At 42.2% G+C, this 19,270-nt stretch overlaps 1 protein-coding gene across 1 annotated transcript in view; it reads left to right on the forward strand.

Annotated features, from left to right (window-relative positions):
- Positions 1 to 19,270, forward strand: part of LOC148442289 (transmembrane channel-like protein 2-A) — a 95,905-nt gene that overhangs the window by 31,362 nt on the left and 45,273 nt on the right. Inside the window, exons 5-7 of the mRNA XM_088464079.1 lie at positions 5,272 to 5,378; positions 11,621 to 11,719; positions 15,060 to 15,202. Coding sequence (XP_088320205.1) covers positions 5,272 to 5,378; positions 11,621 to 11,719; positions 15,060 to 15,202 — 349 coding nt within the window. The remainder of the gene's footprint in view (positions 1 to 5,271; positions 5,379 to 11,620; positions 11,720 to 15,059; positions 15,203 to 19,270) is intronic.

A 19,270-nucleotide genomic window follows, 5' to 3' on the forward strand; every position in this document is an offset into this window, starting at 1 on the left:
AGAGAGACACCACATAGGCTTTAAACCTAGGATTGAGCACGGTGGCCAAAATGTAGTGGTCTGTTTTCAACAGATTGACCACCCGGGAATCCTGGCAAAGCGAATGAAGGGCTTCATCCACATGCTGAGCGGAATTGCTCTGTTTTAGCTCCTCCTTCACTTTCTCCAGCTGCTTCTGCAAAAGCCTGATGAGGGGAATGACCTGACTCAAGCTGGCAGTGTCTGAACTGACTTCACGTGTAGCAAGTTCGAAGGGCTGGAGAACCTTGCACAACACGGAAATCATTCTCCACTGCACTTGAGTCAGGTGCTTACCCCCTCCTTTGCCTATGTCATAGGTGGATGTATAGGTTTGAATGGCCTTTTGCTGTTCCTCCATCCTCTGAAGCATATAGAGGATTGAGTTCCACCGCATCACAACCTCTTGCTTCAGGTGATGGCGGGGCAGGTTCAAGAGTGTTTGCTGGTGCTCCAGTCTTCGGCACGCAGTCGCTGAAAGGCGAAAGAGGCCAGAAATTTTTCGGGCCACCCAAAGCATCTCCTGCACGCCCCTATCGCTTTTCAGAAAATTCAGCACCAAGTTTATTGTGTGAGCAAAACATGGGACGTGCTGGAATTTGCCCAGATGTAATGCCTGCACAATATTGGTGGCGTTGTTAGATAGGAGAGTCTAAGTGGGGTAAGCCACTGGGCGATGATTTCCCTCAGTTTCTCTAAGAGGTTGTCGGTGGTGTGCCTCTTACTGAAACCGGTGATACACAGCGTAGCCTGCCTTGGAACGAGCTAGCGTTTCTGAGATGCTGCTACTGGTGACGCTGCTGTTGTTGCTGCGTAAGGTGATACATCTACCCAGTGGGCTGTCACAGTCATATAGTCCTTAGTCTGCCCTGCTCCACTTGTCCACATGTCCGTGGTTAAGTGGACATTGGGTACAACCGCATTTTTCAGGACACTGAGGACACTTTTTCTAACGTTTCTGTACAGTCTCGGTATCGCCTGCCTAGTGAAGTGGAATCTAGACAGGATTTGGAACCGGCGACACACTACCTCCATCAATTGTCTAAATCCCACTGCACTAATGGCGGATACCGGACGCAAGTCTAACACCAACATAGCAGTCAAGGCCTCAGTTATACGTTTTGCTTCAGGATGACTGCTGTCGTACTTCATCCTCCTCGCTAAGGACTGTTGGAGGGTCAATTGTTTAGTAAAAGTAGTGGTGTTCCTACTTCCTCTCTGGGATGATGAATGATTCCCAGCAGCAACAGCAGCAGCGGCAGCAGTAGGTGTAGCAATGCAGGATCCTCCGGAGGAATCCCACATCGGAGAGTCAGTCATGCCAGTGACATGGCCTGCAGGACTACTTCCGATCCTGACTAAGGATTAAATTGACGAGGAGGGAATTGACGGTGTGGTTTGCAGGCGCTTGGATACAACAGGACAACGGGATTTAAGTGTCCCTGGACTGCTTACGGTCTTAGCCAAAGTTTCTGAACTTGACAGTAACTTTTTATGAACGCGCTGCAGGTGCCGTATAAGGGAGGATGTTCCTAGGTGGTTAACATCCCTACCCCTACTTATTTCACCTTTACATATGGTACATATGGCAAGACAGTTGTTGTCCGGATTTGGATAGAAATATAGCCAGACCAAAGAGGTGGAATGTTTGGTCTTCTGCCCAGGCATAACCGTAATGGGCTTTTTCATCCCACAGACAACAACTGTCTCCCCCGGAGCCTAATTTAAACAAACCACATCACCATCAGAATCCTCCTCATCAACTTCCTCCTCAGCGTCAGCTACACCAGTATCCTCATCCTGTTGTACTTCAACAGTGACATCTTCAATTTGCATATCAGCAAGTGGACTGTGGGTGCTCCTTTCAGCACTTGCAGGGGGCGTGCAAATGGTGGAAAGAGCCACCTCTTCCTGTCCAGTGCTGGGAAGGTCAGGGATCGCAACCATCACTACACTTGGACTCTCCTTGGGGATTTGTGATATCTTCTTAGAACGCACAGTTCTTCGCTGTGCTTTTGCCAGCTTAACTCTTTTGATTTTTTTTAGCGGGAGGAGGGCTTCCATCGTCATGTGAAGCTGAACCACTAGTCATGAACATAGGGAAAGACCTTAGCCGTTCCTTGCCACTCCGTGTCGCAAATGGCATATTGGCAAGTTTACGTTTCTCCTCAGATGATTTAAATGTTTTTTTTAAGGTCATTTTCCTGAACTTTGTTATTTGGGATTGTATGTGCCCTCTACTATGACATTGGGCATCGGCCTTGGCAGACGACGTTGATGGCATGTTATCGTCTATGTCATGACTAGTGGCAGCAGCTTCAGCACTAGGAGGAAGTGGTTCTTGATCTTTCTCTATTTTATTTTTATCGGAGAAAGTATGGTCCATTTATGTTATATTGATATATACGTGCAGCTAAGGCGCACACAAACACAGAAAATATTTTTTTATTTTTGTTGGAGACTAGTGCACTTTGTGGGTTACACCACCCTTTAAGAAAAGAGCCAGCCGGTTCTTTACTTATGGGACACAGGTGCATGCTTGGTGCTGCTCCTTTATTGATGCACGTGCAGCTACAGTGCACACAATTCACAAAGACAGGAAAAAAATATATATTATTTTTTGTGGAGCGCACTTTGGGGGTTACACCACCCTTTAACAGACAGATGCACGCTTGGCGCTGATGCTTTGAGGATGCAGGTGCGGCTATAGCCCACACAATTCACAAAGACAGGAAAAAAGAAGAATTTTTTATTCTTTGTGGAGCGCACTTTGAGGGTTACACCACCCTTTAACAGACAGATGCACGCTTGGCGCTGATGCTTTGAGGATGCATGTACAGTGCACACAATTCACAAACAGAAGAAAATATTTTAGTTTTGTTAGAGTGCACTTTAGGGGTTACACAACCCTTTAACAGACAGATGCACGCTTGTCGCTGCTGCTTTGAGGATGCAGCTGCGGCTATAGCCTACACAATTCACAAAGACAGAAAAAAAAGGAGAATTTTTATTCTTTCTGGAGCGCACTTTGAGGGTAACGCCACCCTTTAACAGACAGACGCATGCTTGGCGCTGCTGCTTTGAGGATGCACGTACAGTGCAGACAATTCACAAACACAGAAAAAAATGTTTTATTTTTGTTGGAGTGCACTTTGGGGGTTACACCACCCTTTAACAGACAGACGCACGCTTGTTGCTGATGCTTTGAGGATGCAGGTGCAGCTACAGCCCACACAATTCCCAAAGACAGAAAAAAAAGGAGAATTTTTTTTTTTGTGGAGCGCACTTTGAGGATTACACCACCCTTTAATGGACAAGCCAGCCGGCCCTTTACTTATGACACAGGCACATGCTTGGCGCTGCTCCTTTGTTGATGCACGTGAAGCCACAGTGCACACAATTCACAAACACAGGAAATATTTTTTTATTTTGTTTGGAGTGCACTTTGGTGGTTACAGCACCCTTTAACGGTCAAGCCAGCCGGCCCATTACTTATGACACAGGCGCACGCTTGGCGCTACTTTGTTGATCCACGTGCAGCTACTGCGCAAACAATTCACAAACACAAAAAAAATATATTTTTATTTTTTTTGGAGTGCTCTTTGGGGGTTACAGCACCCTTTAATGGACAAGCCAGCCGGCCCTTTACTTATGGGACACAGGCGCACACTTGGCGCTGCTCCTTTGTTGATGCACGTGCAGTCACAGAGCACACAATTCACAAACACAGAAAATATTTTTTTATTTTGTTTGGAGTGCACTTTGGTGGTTACAGCACCCTTTAACGGTCAAGCCAGCCGGCCCATTACTTATGACACAGGCGCACGCTTGGCGCTACTTTGTTGATCCACGTGCAGCTACTGCGCAAACAATTCACAAACACAAAAAAAAATATTTTTTAATTGTTTTTGGAGTGCACTTTGGGGGTTACAGCACCCTTTAATGGACAAGCCAGCCGGCCCTTTACTTATGGGACACAGGCGCACGCTTGGCGCTGCTCCTTTGTTGATGCACGTGCAGCCACAATGCACACAATTCACAAACACAGAAAAAATATTTATTTTTTTTGCACTTGGGGGAGCACCCCTGATGGACAGAGCACCCCCTGGACAACACTACAGCACCCCTTTAGGACTGGGACACTGCACAGGACTTTGGAGTGGACACAGCCCCTATGGACAACTGACTGCACAACACAGTCCAGCCAGCCCCTATGGACTTTGCAGGAGTGGACACAGCCCCTATTGACAACAGCAGCACAGCACAACACAGCCAGCCCCTATGGACTTTGGAGGAGTGGACACAGCCCCTATGAACAACAGCAGCACAGCACAACACAGCCAGCCCCTATGGACTTTGGAAAAGTGGACACAGCCCCTATGGACAACAGCAGCACAGCACAGCACAACACTACACTGCACTACACTACACTACACAGCCCAGCCAGCCCTAACTCCCACCCTCCCTCTTCACTGTCCACAGCCGAGTGAGAAAATGGCGCCGACGTGGGTACCTTATATAGAATCCAAAACCCGCGAGACCCGGAAGGCGGGATGATGAAGTTTTGCCTCGATTTCAGATCCGAGTCAGGTGGGAAAAGTCGAGCCTGACTCGGATCGGGGGGGCTCGGGGGGGTTCGGATTTCAGAAATCCGAGCCCGCTCACCCCTACAATATATGTGATTAAGCAGAAACGCAATATACATATGTTTTGTTTAAATTAAATTAAATACAAACATCTGTTATTTGCTCTTTTAAAGTTCAAATTGGAAATGTGTTTCCTGCAATAGCCCAAATAGAAATCTCAATTAAGTACAATGGGGCCTATTTATTAAAGTGTGTAAGCCAAAAATCTTTATGTTGAAAGCACAGTAGGGAGGGGTCTTCTGATCCCTCTTTGTTAGGCATGATCTTCTCCCCTCCATCTCTACAAGTTTTTTTATTCAATGCACATATGAGCATGCGCAATGGCACAGACAAGTGCAATCCTAACAGTAGAGTGATAGCTAAATCTTTCACTGTTATTTATTTGCAAGGACAGCATCTTATTGGATGTGACAACCCAGCTGGGGCTTTTTGGTGAATTGCCCGAAAGCTTAATTTTTTATAACTGCAAATAGCGACGATAAGAAACAATATTTAAAAGAGCAAATTTGCATTTTTTACATAAATATAATCCTATGTTACATCCTATTTAAATAAATATTTAATTATGCTGCTTTTAGTTTGCTACTAATTATTTTTTTTGTTCAAGGTCACTTTGGATCATCTGTGGCATCATACTTTATTTTCCTTAGGTGGATGTATGGTGTTAACTTAATCCTCCTTTGCATGGTTCTTGGACTGATTGTTATTCCTGAGGTAAATAACAAGTTAAATAGTAAAATTAGAGAATGCTGCTCCATAAACATATTGCAAGTAAATTATAATGAGAGCGGTATTGATAGATTGATTCTAAAAAAAAAATCTGTTTTGTTCGCAATGTACGCACAGAAGGAGCTTTGTTTTTTGTAACATGTTCTAGGGCCTGATTCACTACGGATCGCTATTGCGATTGCAGCTGCGTTTATGCACGAAGGTCTGCTGTGATAATATGCTAATGACTGCAATTGCAATGCCAGCATAGAGACGCCCAAAGCAAACACAGAGACGCCCAATAATGCTTTTGCACATCCGTAATACCTTGTAATCCTGCGTATACATCGGGAACATCGAGTAACATCTGCCCCTCATGCACAATTACAACAGGTCTGACCTTACTCAGAAATAGCTTACCTCATTGCACACAGTGAGCACTCAAACTGCGTATGCCGTCACAGTGACTAATTTATGCATACCAATGCAACAGCATTCAAATGGAAAGGCACGCCTGCATTTTCTCTGACCAATCCCCCGTCACCACCCCCAAACGCTGACGTCCCGTCCCTCCATCTGCGATGGCTTTGTATCTACTGGAGTGATCGTATGAGCAGAACGCAACAATCATCCATCTGTATACGCTGCCACAATAGCGATCCATGCTGAATCAGGCCCCTAGTCTGTTGTTAAAGCTTAAACAAACAAAATAACCCACATAATAACAAAATCTATATATGCAAACATGCAGAAATTGCTAGAAATGTTAATATTGATGACCTCAAAGCTGTTATTTCTAAATTTAATTTCTACTCACAGAAGTTTGTAGTGTTCAGTCTGCAATTTAATACATGCTAGATAGTGTATCACTTTTCCATATTCTTGTATGTCAATGCTTTTCATAAGATATAATATTTGAACATCTCAAAATTTCCAATCATGCTATAAATGGATGTTGGTGGTTCTAGTATAACGAGAGGTAAGATGGGGCTGGAGCTATCGCAAATTACCTAATTAGGAGTTAGGAATAAGATTATTTTCTCTACTTAATGGGCCTGGACCTCATCTTAGAAGGTTAGCTAGCATCACTTTTCTCTTTATTCTGCCATGCTATGCTATAGGATACTGATTGGCATCATTAATACAGTCAGGTCCATAAATATTGGGACATTGACAGAATTTTTGTATTTTGGCCTCTATTCACCACCACAATGGCTTTGAAATGAAACAAACAAGATGTGCTTTAACTGCAGACTTTCAGATTTAATTTGAGGGTAGTTACATCCAAATCAGGTGAACGGTGTATCAATTACAACGGTTTCTATATGTGCCTCCCACTTTTTAAGGGGCCAAAAGTAATGGGACTATCAACTCAAAAGCTATTTAATGGACAGGTGTGGGCTATTCCCTCGTTATTTCATTATCAATTAAGCAGGTAAAATGTCTGGAGTTGATTCTAGGTATGATATTTGCATTTGGAATCAGTTGCTGTCGTCTCTCAATATGAGATCCAAAGAGCTGTCACTATCAGTGTAGCAAGCCATCATTAGGCTGAAAAATCAAAACAAACCCATCAGAGAGATAGCAAAAACGTTAGGTGTGGCCAAATCAACTGTTTGGAACATTCTTAAAAAGAAAGAACGCACCGGAGAGCTCAGCAACACCAAAAGACCCGGAAGACCACGGAAAACAACTGTGGTGTATGACAGAAGAATTATTTCCCTGGTGCAGAAAAACCCCTTCACAACAGTTGGCCAAATCAAGAACACTCTCCAGGAGGTAGGTGTATATGTGTCAAAGTCAACAATCAAGAGAAGACTTCACAAGAGTGAATATAGAGGGTTCATCACAAGATGTAAACCACTGGTGAGCCACAAAAACAGGAAGACCAGATTAGAGTTTGCCAAACCACATCTAAAAAAGCCATTACAGTTCTGGAACAACATCCTATGGACAGATGAGACAAAGAACTTGTACCAGAGTGATGGGAAGAGAAGAGTATGGAGAAGGAAAGGAACTGCTCATTATCCAAAACATACCACCACATCAGTGAAGCATGGTGGTGGTAGTGTCATGGCGTGGGCATGTATGGCTGCCAATGGAACTGGTTCCCTTGTATTTATTGATGATGTGACTGCTGACCAAAGCAGCAGAATGAATTCTGAAGTGTTTCGGGCAATATTATATGATCATATTCAATCAAATGCTTCAGAACTTATTGGACAGCGCTTCACAGTGCAGATGGACAATGACCCGAAGCATACTGCAAAAGCAACCAAAGAGTTTTAAGGCTAAAAAGTGGAATGTTATGCAATGGCCAAGTCAATCCCCTGACCTGAATCCGATTGAGCATGCATTTCACTTGATGAAGACAAAACTGAAGGAAAAATGCCCCAAGAACAAGCAGGAACTGAAGACATTTGCAGTAGAGGCCTGGCAGAGCATCACAAGGGATGAAACCCAGTGTCTGGTGATGTCTATGCATTCCAGACTTCAGGCTGTAATTGCCTGCAAAGGGTTTGCAACAAAGTATTAAAAAGTGAAAGTTAGATTTAGGATTGTTTAGTTTGTCCCATTACTTTTGGCCCCTTAAAAAGTGGGAAGCACATATAGAAACCGTTGTAATTCCTACACCGTTCACCTGATTTGGATGTAATTACCCTCAAATTAAGTCTGAAAGTCTGCAGTTAAAGCACATCTTGTTTGTTTCATTTCAAAGCCATTGTGGTGGTAAATAGAGGCCAAAATATGAAAATTCTGTCAATGTCCCGATATTTATGCACCTGACTGTATATGTAGTTTTATGGTTAACTACAAGTGAGTGATATGTTGGGTGTCATTTTGTGGAATGGGACTGCAAAAGAAGTAGTTGGCAATATTACACCTGGAACTTACCACCTCAAAATGTCCTCCATCACAAAGAAACTCAGTTTGGTTAGAGTTCTGCAGCAAAATGTCATCCATCATGGAAAAACCCAAATTCTTAGAGTTCTGCAGCAAATTCACTCATCTCTATCTTTCACTGTTATTCCTTTCACTTTGGGCAGAAATCTGAGTTTTGACATGTTGGTCTCCAAATATTGGTTCTCCCACCTTCCTCTTCCACTAATTGCCTTAGTTTGAAATCTGATGTGTAGTATGATACCTAAAATGTGCAGCATGTCTTGTAGCAGGACTAGTATTGTTCATATGTCTTCTTATTACTGCTTGCATTTAAATGTATTGATCAGTACCACTATGAATATTTTTTAATTTAAGAGTAGTTATCTGAAGCATTACATTGCCAGTGAAAGGACAACTCTAAACAAACAGCCTTAAATTGATTGCATATCAAACATATGTACTACTTCCCTTGAGGTCCCTACAGTTTCTTATTAAATTGGCTAAACCCACTTATCACCTTTGTAATGAATTGTAATGTTTACTGCTAGCCAGGCTTTACCACTAAATATCAATACCTGATCCCAAAATTAGGCAAAACGTCATCTTCCCAGTGTCCGATCTCACATTTTTTGGAATGCATATAAAAGTAGTTAAGATTGTGAAAGAACATTGTGGATACTTAACAGCAACAGCTAAAAAAATACTGCATAGTGCACACCGTGTATCTAAAGACAGTCAAGGCAGGGGTACTGTGTCATTCATTTATAAAACACCATTAGAGATTCAGGGAGCAATGTGTTCAAGCAGGTGTGTAATTTAAAGAAAGTAATTTGCATCGTGTCATTAATTTCAGTGCTGTGAGTCGCAGTGTGAAGTTGTCTTTTTTAAATAAAAGAAAAAAATTATTTTTATAAAACGCGTGTGTGTTCAGGCAGGCCAAGTAGTGGAACTGTGTTAAACAATAATGCTCAGTAGGTGCTGTGCCACCACATTAATAATATAAGCGATGTGAGTCGATATGGATCATGATCAGTTGATAGAAGAGCAGAAGCAGCAAACAAGTATTAGCACTTATCAATGCAGAAAAAAAAATACGAAGACTGAATTACAAACTGTGTCTTCAGAAATGTCACTAATCCCTGAGGAGAGTCTAAGGGTGTTCACAAGTGTGAGTCTGACATTTCTGATACTGTACACATAGAGAAGCCTCCTTCCACCATTTCTTCACACTCTGCAAATGTGGGGATAAGCAGTACAAGTAAAGATGGTGACATAATATAAATTGAGGATGCTAGTGTAGAAGTGCAACAGGAAGATGAGGGGAATATTTGTGTACTATCTGATGCAAATGATGATGATGAGGATGTTGTTTGTGTAAGTCAGCAACCAGCGGCAGCCATTCTTGCTTGTGATAAAAAGAAAGCCATTGTTATGCCTGGGCATAAGACCAAAAAAGCCAACACTTGGGTATGGAATTATTTTTACCCAAATCCTGATCACTGTGATCGCAATGCAAGCTCAGCACTACATAAGGACACCCACTTTACCATACACACAGCCGTAATACTTAGCAAAACCATTGGTACAATCGAGTACCATCGGGCCAATACACACAGTTGCACACGCCCTTACCTTTCTCAGAAATTGATAACAGGTCTGCATAGCCTCTGTGATCGCAGTCCCGATCACAGTGGTCAGTTTGCGCATGTGCACTGCAATGCGCAGGATGCAATAATCAGCCGATTGCATGCGTATTAGCAACTGCGATCCAAGCTGAATCAGGCCCAAAGTTAGAAGAGGTATGGATGTAAACCATCTAGGCACCTCTTCTCTATTACGCCATTTGCAGTGAGTTCATGCAACTTATTTAACAAAACTTTAATAATTTGTAAAATAATAACGACCAGTCCAGTATCAGCTTCCAGCAGTTTGGACCAGCCCATCAATCTCCACCGCAAACACCCTCATCATCAACCTCCTCATTAATGATTGGAGGTAGTTCTTCTACACAATTGTTTTGTGGGGGACACAAACAAGCCAAAGACTTCAGATACAAAAGTGGCAGTCCCTGTCGCTGCAGTATCTATATCTATCTATCGATCGATCGATCTGTCTGTCTATCTATATACACGAGTACACACACACACACATTTGGTTATACTATGAAATTTCTTACTCTCTTGAAGCAATTGATATTTTTTTTTTAACCAAATCACCATTAAATTGATATGAAATTATGGTCAGTACATTGATTATACAACATATAATTTTATTTTCCATGACTGTTCTTTCATCAAACTTTACATTAATCATATAGGGCTTGATTTTAAGATTTACACTAATGCCATCACAGCTGCGATCTTGTGCAAAAAGTAAGTAAGCAAATGTGGCAGATGCTGAGAATTGTATTATGCCCACATGTGGCTTTGCAAATGTAAGCATCTGCATACAAAGAGGCAGCATCGGTCGCAGATCATTCAATTTTCACACTTCTGAGTAACTCTATGGCCATGGGGAGGCGCTCTAGACTGCACACCCTAATAATAATGAAAGGTGCTATCATGCTGAGATTTTAATGTAATATACACAAGAAAAGCTATTGCAGATGCACTATGCGATCATTATTCAAATTTAAATGTATATTGTAATTATAGATCATATCTGGTATGATATATAACTCTATGGCCACTAAGAGTGGCCGCAGGAACCGAGATATTGTAGACGTGTTTATTGCACGTGTGATTGCAGGCACAGGCTGTGATACGCCCCGAAAATAGTCTCGACACGCATGCGGTTTGTGTCCACACTCCACATTATCTCCTCCAAACGGTCCCTGAGTGTCAATCACACTGCAAGTAAAAAGCTGCTGCAAGCGACTACGGTAATGTAACTTGACACATGCGCAGTGAGACTTAGATGCATGCACAGTTTACCGATAATCTGCGTAACTATTGGCATTGCGTACAATACATCTCTGAATCAGGACCATAATCCTCCATTTGCAGCAATAACAGTAGTACAGTACATATGTATAACTCTTTTTATGGCCTATAAAATGCTTTTTACTATATTTTATAATTAGTGCCTGCCTAAACTGTACGCCAGGGCTCCTGTTATTAGACACATCAAGTTTCATATAGATACCGTAGGGTTTCCCTGCAGGAGGTTTGAATGAGCTTGAATATAAAGATTAACTTTACTTTGCATTCACGTTCTATTTTTTCTTTAACATTGCCTCATTTAAATTTTACTACTCTTCCATCATTTGTTTGACATGTAGGTGTTGATATTTTGGATAGTAGGTCACATTGGATCATCCTAAATTGTGATGTAAACTGTTTATCTTTGTTACATTTACCAAACAGCTTTTAATGGGATTACCGAGTGGAAGCATTCCAAGAAAGACTATACCAAGAGCTGAGCAGGAGACATCAATGAATTATGGTGTCCTCAGTGAGTTTGGGGTAAAAACAACAAACTTATTTCTGTAGTAGCTTAAAATGGGATGTTGATCCTCAATAACAGTTTACTTGAGAATTTACCACTTCAAGCTAAAAGTTTTATTTACATATTTTCATTTTATTACTACAAATATAATAGTATCCATCTCCACCACTATTCAGGGAAGTAGCACTTTTTATGGACACATTTTATAAATACTATGTAATTTAAGATTAAACAAATTTCAGCAGACTCAAGCATGATTAATCCTGTTCACCTTGCTTAATTCCACAATGAAGATATTTTTGCACATTTTTAAGCTTTGAGAATCATTTTGAAGCCATTTTGAGCACTCAGCTAATGCTGGGCATACACGGCCAGATAAATTGTCTGTCAGACCGACAGACATTTTATCTGGCCGGCTGCCACCCGCAGATGTCGCCTGCATACACTGTGAAATTTCTCTCACAGTGTATCAGCCCGACATCAGCGCTCCGCCCCCGGGGGAGGAGACATTTCCCTGTTCCTTCCGTAGGAAGGAGCACAGGAAATGTCTGTCTGTCTGCCGCGGCTGGGCATACACTGCCCGATGCGGCCGACAGTTTACCCGATGCGGCCGACAATCCGGCATGCCCGACCGAGCAATATTTAACCCTATTAACAATATTTAACCCTAAGTTGCCCCCCCCCCACACGCTACAATTATCGGGGCGATCCGCCGATATCAGGCGGATCGCCCCGATAATTGTAGCGTGTATGGCCAGCATAAGTAGTTATTTCATTTGTAAATAAAATCGGCCCCAACAGATTTTGTTAGAAAATATAAACATAAATATGAAAGTCTGGTAGAAGAAATCTGTGAAATATAGACAAGGGAACTGTGGGCATAATGATTATGCAATTATAAACTTTAAGGTCCACTTAAAGACCCTCAGGTGCAGAATCTAAGGGGACAATTCAATTAGCGGCTCATACAGGAAAGGTAGAGATGAGATGTTGAGCCTATCATAATTGGAAGATACTGTAAGTGTGTACAGTACTCAACCATCGCTGTCAGTGCCAGATTAAGGTACACATGGGCCTGGAGCTGTAATTGAGAAAGGGCCTATTGTACACACACATATGTATATATATATATATATATTTATATATATATAAATATTTTATATATGTGTTTGTGAGTATATTTAAAAAATTATATATATCTGTCTTTGTATACACACACACATACACACATACACATACACACAATAATTGTGTAAGGTCTGCCCAGTCCCCCAGTGCGGGCACAGTTGAAGCCTCGGCTCTCACCCCATTGGCTACAGGGCAAAGGGAGATGGAAATTGAAAGAAGACGACCAGCCGCTGGGAACAAGTAAGTATGGGAGCTGGGAGTAAGGAGTTAGGGGTAGAGAGGCAGGACTGAGCAAACGGGGAGGGGTGTGGGACAGAGCAATGAAGGGGGTGTCAGGACGGAGCAAAGAGGGTCAGGACAGCAGATAAGGGGTGTGGCCGGCCAGAGCAGAGGGCAGTACAGAGAATTAGATACCCCAGTATATATATATATATATATATATATATATATATAGATATACTGTATATATATTATATATACACCTGTATGTATCAAAATATACATACTGTGCATATCTATACCTATATCACAATATATATCACTCACAGTGCGTAGCAGTGCACTCATAGGGAGCAGAGCATACCTTATTCAGAGACACTGCACTGCGGCTCAAGCTACAGGATACAGACATCATGTTCCTAATGAGGCTCAGCAGCAGCCTGTTCCCCATCAGCAGCAGCAGCAGCCTGTCCCCGATCAGAAGCAGAAGCTGGGTAGCCTTCAAGGAGATGACTGAGCTTAGCTCAGCTACAGTCGGGTGTGAGGGTGCGGCGGCCGCGGCACTTGTCACATGGTGTGGAGGGGGAAGAGGAGCTGGGAAACCATGCGTGCAGTGCAAGGAGAGCTTATGAAGCCTCCCACTGCACTGCCGAATTATGCCCAACGCCTGTACTTGAACCGCTGGTAGGGCGGGCAGACGGGGAATCGGGAGTTGCGCTTTCAGTGGGCGAGTATTGGGTGGCCGGCAGCAGCCAGGCTATAATAAGAAAATATTTTTTTCTTGTCTTCTGCAACTCTGCAGATCCTGTGGGCCTATCGCAATGGAGGGCCTGGAGCTGCAGCTCCATCCGCCCCATTGTTAATCCGGCCCTGATCGCTGCTAATTGAATTAGATCCTCCAACATAATCTTTTCAACCTGGTATAAAATGCTTGCCTCCTCAATTCCACATGTTACTATTGCAGATTCTTTTGCTGAATTAATTCATTGATGATAAGAGTTTTATTTATTTATTAATTCAGCACATGCAATCACAATTTAAGTGGGAAGATTAAGAACAATGCATTTCATATACAGTGGAAGGAGCCCTGTTGAACGGCCTGTGTTGTTCAGTGTGTGCATTAAACCGAACAAACACACAATATAAATGTATGTCATGGGGAAGATAATATAAAATAAACAACAACTAATCAAACAATTTCATAGAGTGCAATACACAGTGCGGGGTATATTTACTAAAGTGCGAGTTTTTAGAAATGGAGATGTTGCCCATAGCAACCAATCAGATTATACTTAACATTCAACTAGCACCTTCTACAAGATAAGAGCTAGAATTTGATTGGTTGCTATGGGCAACATCTCCACTTCTAAAAACTCTCACTTTAGTAACTATGGAGCTTATTCAGACCCGGTCGTTAGCTCTACGAGCTCACAACCGGGTCGATGTTGCTCCAGTGCGCATGCGCACGATGGAGCCGGCTCCGTGGTGCGCATGCGCGAGACCCGGCTAACGATGGGTGATCCGTCGTTAGGGGTCTCGTAGCAGACGGGGCAAGCTGTCGATGTTGAGTGACAGCTCGCTCCGTTTGCTGGGCGGGCCGGGGGCGTGCCCGGCCAAACGGAGGCGTTCCAGTCGGAACGCTTGCCGTTTGGGGGCGGCCCCACTGACATCATCAGTGATTTCAGTGGGGAGCTTCCTGCTCAAACAGCAGGAAGCTCCCTGGGGCTTAAGGTTGACGAGACCCTACCTTAGGGTCTCGTCGTAAGCCCCGATGGTCGCACTGGTCTTGACCATCGCGACCATCACCCTTAGCGGTCGTTAGAGCTGTGGGTGTTAACCCACAGCCTAACGACCGACATGGAGGCAGCCGTTCAGGATGCAAGCGACCGCCCTGTTTCAGAACGACCGCTTGCATCCTACGACCGCCTCTGAATGAGGCCCTATATCCCTAAGTGTCCTTGGTTAGTCTGTTTTTTTATGATGCAGTAAAACAAATTTTATGTTTTGCAGGGAGCTTTAAAATACTCCCCACTTTTCTATGGGTATTACAATAACCAAAGAACAATTGGACCACTTCAGTACAGACTGCCTTTAAGTTATTTTTTATGTGGTGTTGGTGTCTTTGGATATAGCCTAATAGTTGTGATAAGGACGTAAGTACTTCTACTGCTTCTTCCATAATAACCTATGTGAATGTGTGTGATTAAAATTAAATCTGGTGTTATATCAAATACAAAAGAGGTATGATATTATTATTATTATTATTATTATTATTATTATTATTATTATTATTATTAGTAGTAGTAGTTCTATAATTATTAACTTTGCTGCAGTAATGCTCAACCTTTGAGATTATATTAAGTGAACTTAGAAAAGGAATAAAGAAGGATATATGTGTGTGTATATATATATATATATATTTATATATATAGCTCAGGAAAAAATGGTGGCACTCGACGACTGATAATAAATTCACAAGAACTTTAATCCATAGTCCAATCCAACGTTTCGGGCAAACGCCCTTCGTCTGGGATACAAACACCACAAGGGCATACAAACAAATATATACTCATGTGATTAACATTACCTCACTCAGGTGCTTCCGTTCACCGGCGTCCGCCCCTATCCGTCTCACCCGGCGCACACTCATCGGGATCAGTCGCAGCCTGTGGGACCTCACAGCATGCGTCCATCACAGAGAGTCGCAGCCTACGTGACGTCATAGGGCTGAGACAACAGCGTAACCTAGTCACCTGAGCATTCTTCGTTGCCATAGCAACTACACATAACATATTACGATATCCTTTTACAAACAAATAACACATTAATAATAGTTACATTAAATACATCAGTTATCAAAATTAGCATAATAAACATATCCCTAACACATAGTACTAAAATGCATAAGGGACATCATAATACATTAATGCAAGATGTAAGTGGACATTCTACAAAAAACATTGCAGACCAAGGGATTCATTTAACCCCTTAGGGGCCAACGTATCTAATTTATGAATCCATCGACACTCTGCGTGCAACAATCTTTTAGCCCTATTCCCCCCTCAAATACTCTGAGGGGTATGTTCAATAATTCTAAACCTCAAATCAGCTACTGCATGCTTCAAAGCAATCCAATGTTTAGCTACTGGTTGTTCACTACAACCCGTACTCAGACTAATACGTATGGCTGAACGATGTAAGGCCATATGTTCTTTAATCTGACGTTCCGTCTTGCCCACATAGCAAAGGCCACATGGGCAAGACAGGAGGTATACCACAAACATAGTGTTACATGTAACAGGTGAGTTAATTAAGAATTTCTTCCCTGTATAGGGATGGTGAAAAGTGTCACCCAAAATAACCGATCGGCAGGTGATACACCCCAAGCACCGATGGTACCCATTTTTTGGGACAGAAAATGTACAGGTTTTTTCTTTCCCTTTTCCTTTATTTTAGCCACATCTAATTTGACCAGCCGATCCTTAAGGTTCCTCGGCCTAGTGTAACAAGGCATTACCTTAGTATTCATTAAAGATGTTAATTCATTATCAGTATTAACTACAGACCAAAGATCTTTCACAATCTTGGTAGTTGCAGTACTGTTAGTGTTAAAATGATTAACCCATGGTATAACCTTTGAATCTATTCCTTTTTCACGACTGGATTTAAAGGTGGCCTCTCTAGGTAGTCTCATAACTTCCTTTTTTAATTTAGATAAGGCCCCCCTATCATATCCCGAGCTACGAATTTGTTAACCATAGCCTCCATTTGTTTTTCCATTTGGGTCACTAGTAATACGTCGAACTCTCAATAGTTGAGAGTAAGGTAATCCTCGACGCAGTGGAAGAGGATGAAAACTATCATGGCGTAAAATCGAATTTCTGTCAGTTTCTTTTACAAATAGATCAGTATTCAGTATACCTTGATTTAATTAAATATTTACATCTAAAAAATGTATGTTGTTGCGGTCAATAATATAGGTGAATTGTACCTCATGGTTCGATCGATTATGATCATTCAAAAGACCCCGGAGCTCATCTTCTGGACCTGACCATAGGATAAGCAGATCATCGATAAATCTTCAGTATAAAATTAATTTGTTAGAGATATCAGAAACACGACCAAAAAGATTTTGTTCCACCATGTACATATATGCATTCGCGTACGATGGGGCCACATTGGACCCCATCGCACATCCGAGCTTCTGCACAAAAAAATCGGTTATCATATATGAAGTAATTTCTGGTTAAAACCATCTCTAGCAATTTCAAGAATAAACTCACTGGCGGTCCAGTATACCCGGGGTTGTCACTAATCAGCAATTCAACTGCTTCCGAGTGCGGTATACAGGTATATAAACCTACAACATCTGCACTACATAGAAGGGTCTCAGGAGGAATAACATTTTGATTTTTCAACTTAATAAGCAAGGAGGTAGTATCCCTCAAATAAGAGGGTATATTTTGTATGCATCTATTGAGGTAACTATCCAACATAACCGAAATTGGTTGGTAAAGGGACCCCCTGGCTGAGATAATAGGTCGGCCAGGGGGATCCACCAATGATTTATGCACCTTAGGAAGAGTATAAAATAAAGGTACAATCAGATAGTTCACCGTCAAAGCAGATCTCATCTCCTCCGTAATCATACCTTCTTCTAATGCCGGTGAACGGAAGCACCTGAGTGAGGTAATGTTAATCACATGAGTATATATTTGTTTGTATGCACTTATGGTGTTTGTATCCCAGACGAAGGGCGTTTGCCCGAAACGTTGGATTGGACTATGGATTAAAGTTCTTGTGAATTTATTATCAGTCGTCGAGTGCCACAATTTTATCCTGAGCTGTTTAGGACCTGGTGGTCCATGGAAGGCAACGACGCCATCTATTATATATTTCAGCGAGTGCCGGGACTGTGCTATTTTCTATAAATATATATATATATATATAAACTCCACCACAAGGAACGGCACACAGAGGCTTGAAGCAAAACGATCTCTGTATTATCAAGTCAACACATGTTTCGGGGATACAACCCCATCGTCAGTATCACATACAACAAGTGACAAACATACAAAACACCCCTTAAATACCCCCCTAAGCGTGTACCTGTACTCCAGACACCCACGATGCTCACCAGTCCTGCCGTCGGGCTTCCTCTGATGCACTTCCGGGATCAGCCAGGATGGTAACGCGTCGCTTGCATTCCACAGCTACCACACTCCTGCGTTCCAACGGTTACTGCCGCAGGAGCTCACATCGGAATAGGACATGTAGCCAATGTTGGTGGACCCATAATCTACGGCTATCTATTAAAAGAGCCACTAAAGCTTTATGGCCCATTGTAACTTCCGATAGTGAATTATCCTCATTCAAAAACATGCGACCTCTGGCAGCATTCAGAAGAGGTAGGAATCTAAGGGACAGGATGGTGAAGACAGATATCACGGGCCGGGGTGTTTCAGATTTACCTAACGTTTAACGTAAACCACCTGGTTGCTATAAATGCAACAATTGTACCACATGCTCTTTTAATAAGTCCTATGATATCTGCCATGTTTTGACATGCAGTAGCACACATGTGGTATACATGATTGTATGCCCATGTGGACTTAGTTACATCGGTCAAACAACGAGAAAATTCAGTGAGCGCATGGCAGCTCACCGTTCTGCCATTCGTCTGTCATTGAGTGGCAGAACCATTGACCAACCGGTGGCGAAACATTTTATGGAAAGAGGCCATCCACTTTCGTCACTTAGATATTTCATGATCGACCATGTACCACCCTTTTTAAGAGGTGGGAATAGGGCTAGAAGACTTCTTATTAGAAAAGCGCAATGGATTGTTCGTTTAGATACAATTAGTCCTAGAGGACTTAATGATAAAATTAATTGGAATAGCAACATTTAGGTTAGTTAGTCTTCATTTTCTTTTTTCTTTATATATTTTCTTTATATGTTTTATATATTGGTTAACATTGATTGTGTTGTCTATATAATTAATAGCATAGTAGTACTTTAATGTATAGGATGGGGTTCTCCTTGATTACACAAGAAAAATAAGGGGTGTTTTGGGTTTGATCATTTGTTATATATTGTATACCTGCATTTATGTGTAATGTCTGTGTTACTGTTTTTTCCAGCTATAGGTGGGCATTATGGGTCCACCAACACTGGTAACATGTTCTATTCCGATGTGAGCTCCTGCGGCAGTCTTGACA

The sequence above is a fragment of the Taudactylus pleione genome, unplaced genomic scaffold (assembly GCF_031769625.1).
Source record: "Taudactylus pleione unplaced genomic scaffold, aTauple2 ptg001573l, whole genome shotgun sequence".
Classification (NCBI taxonomy): Eukaryota; Metazoa; Chordata; class Amphibia; order Anura; family Myobatrachidae; genus Taudactylus; species Taudactylus pleione.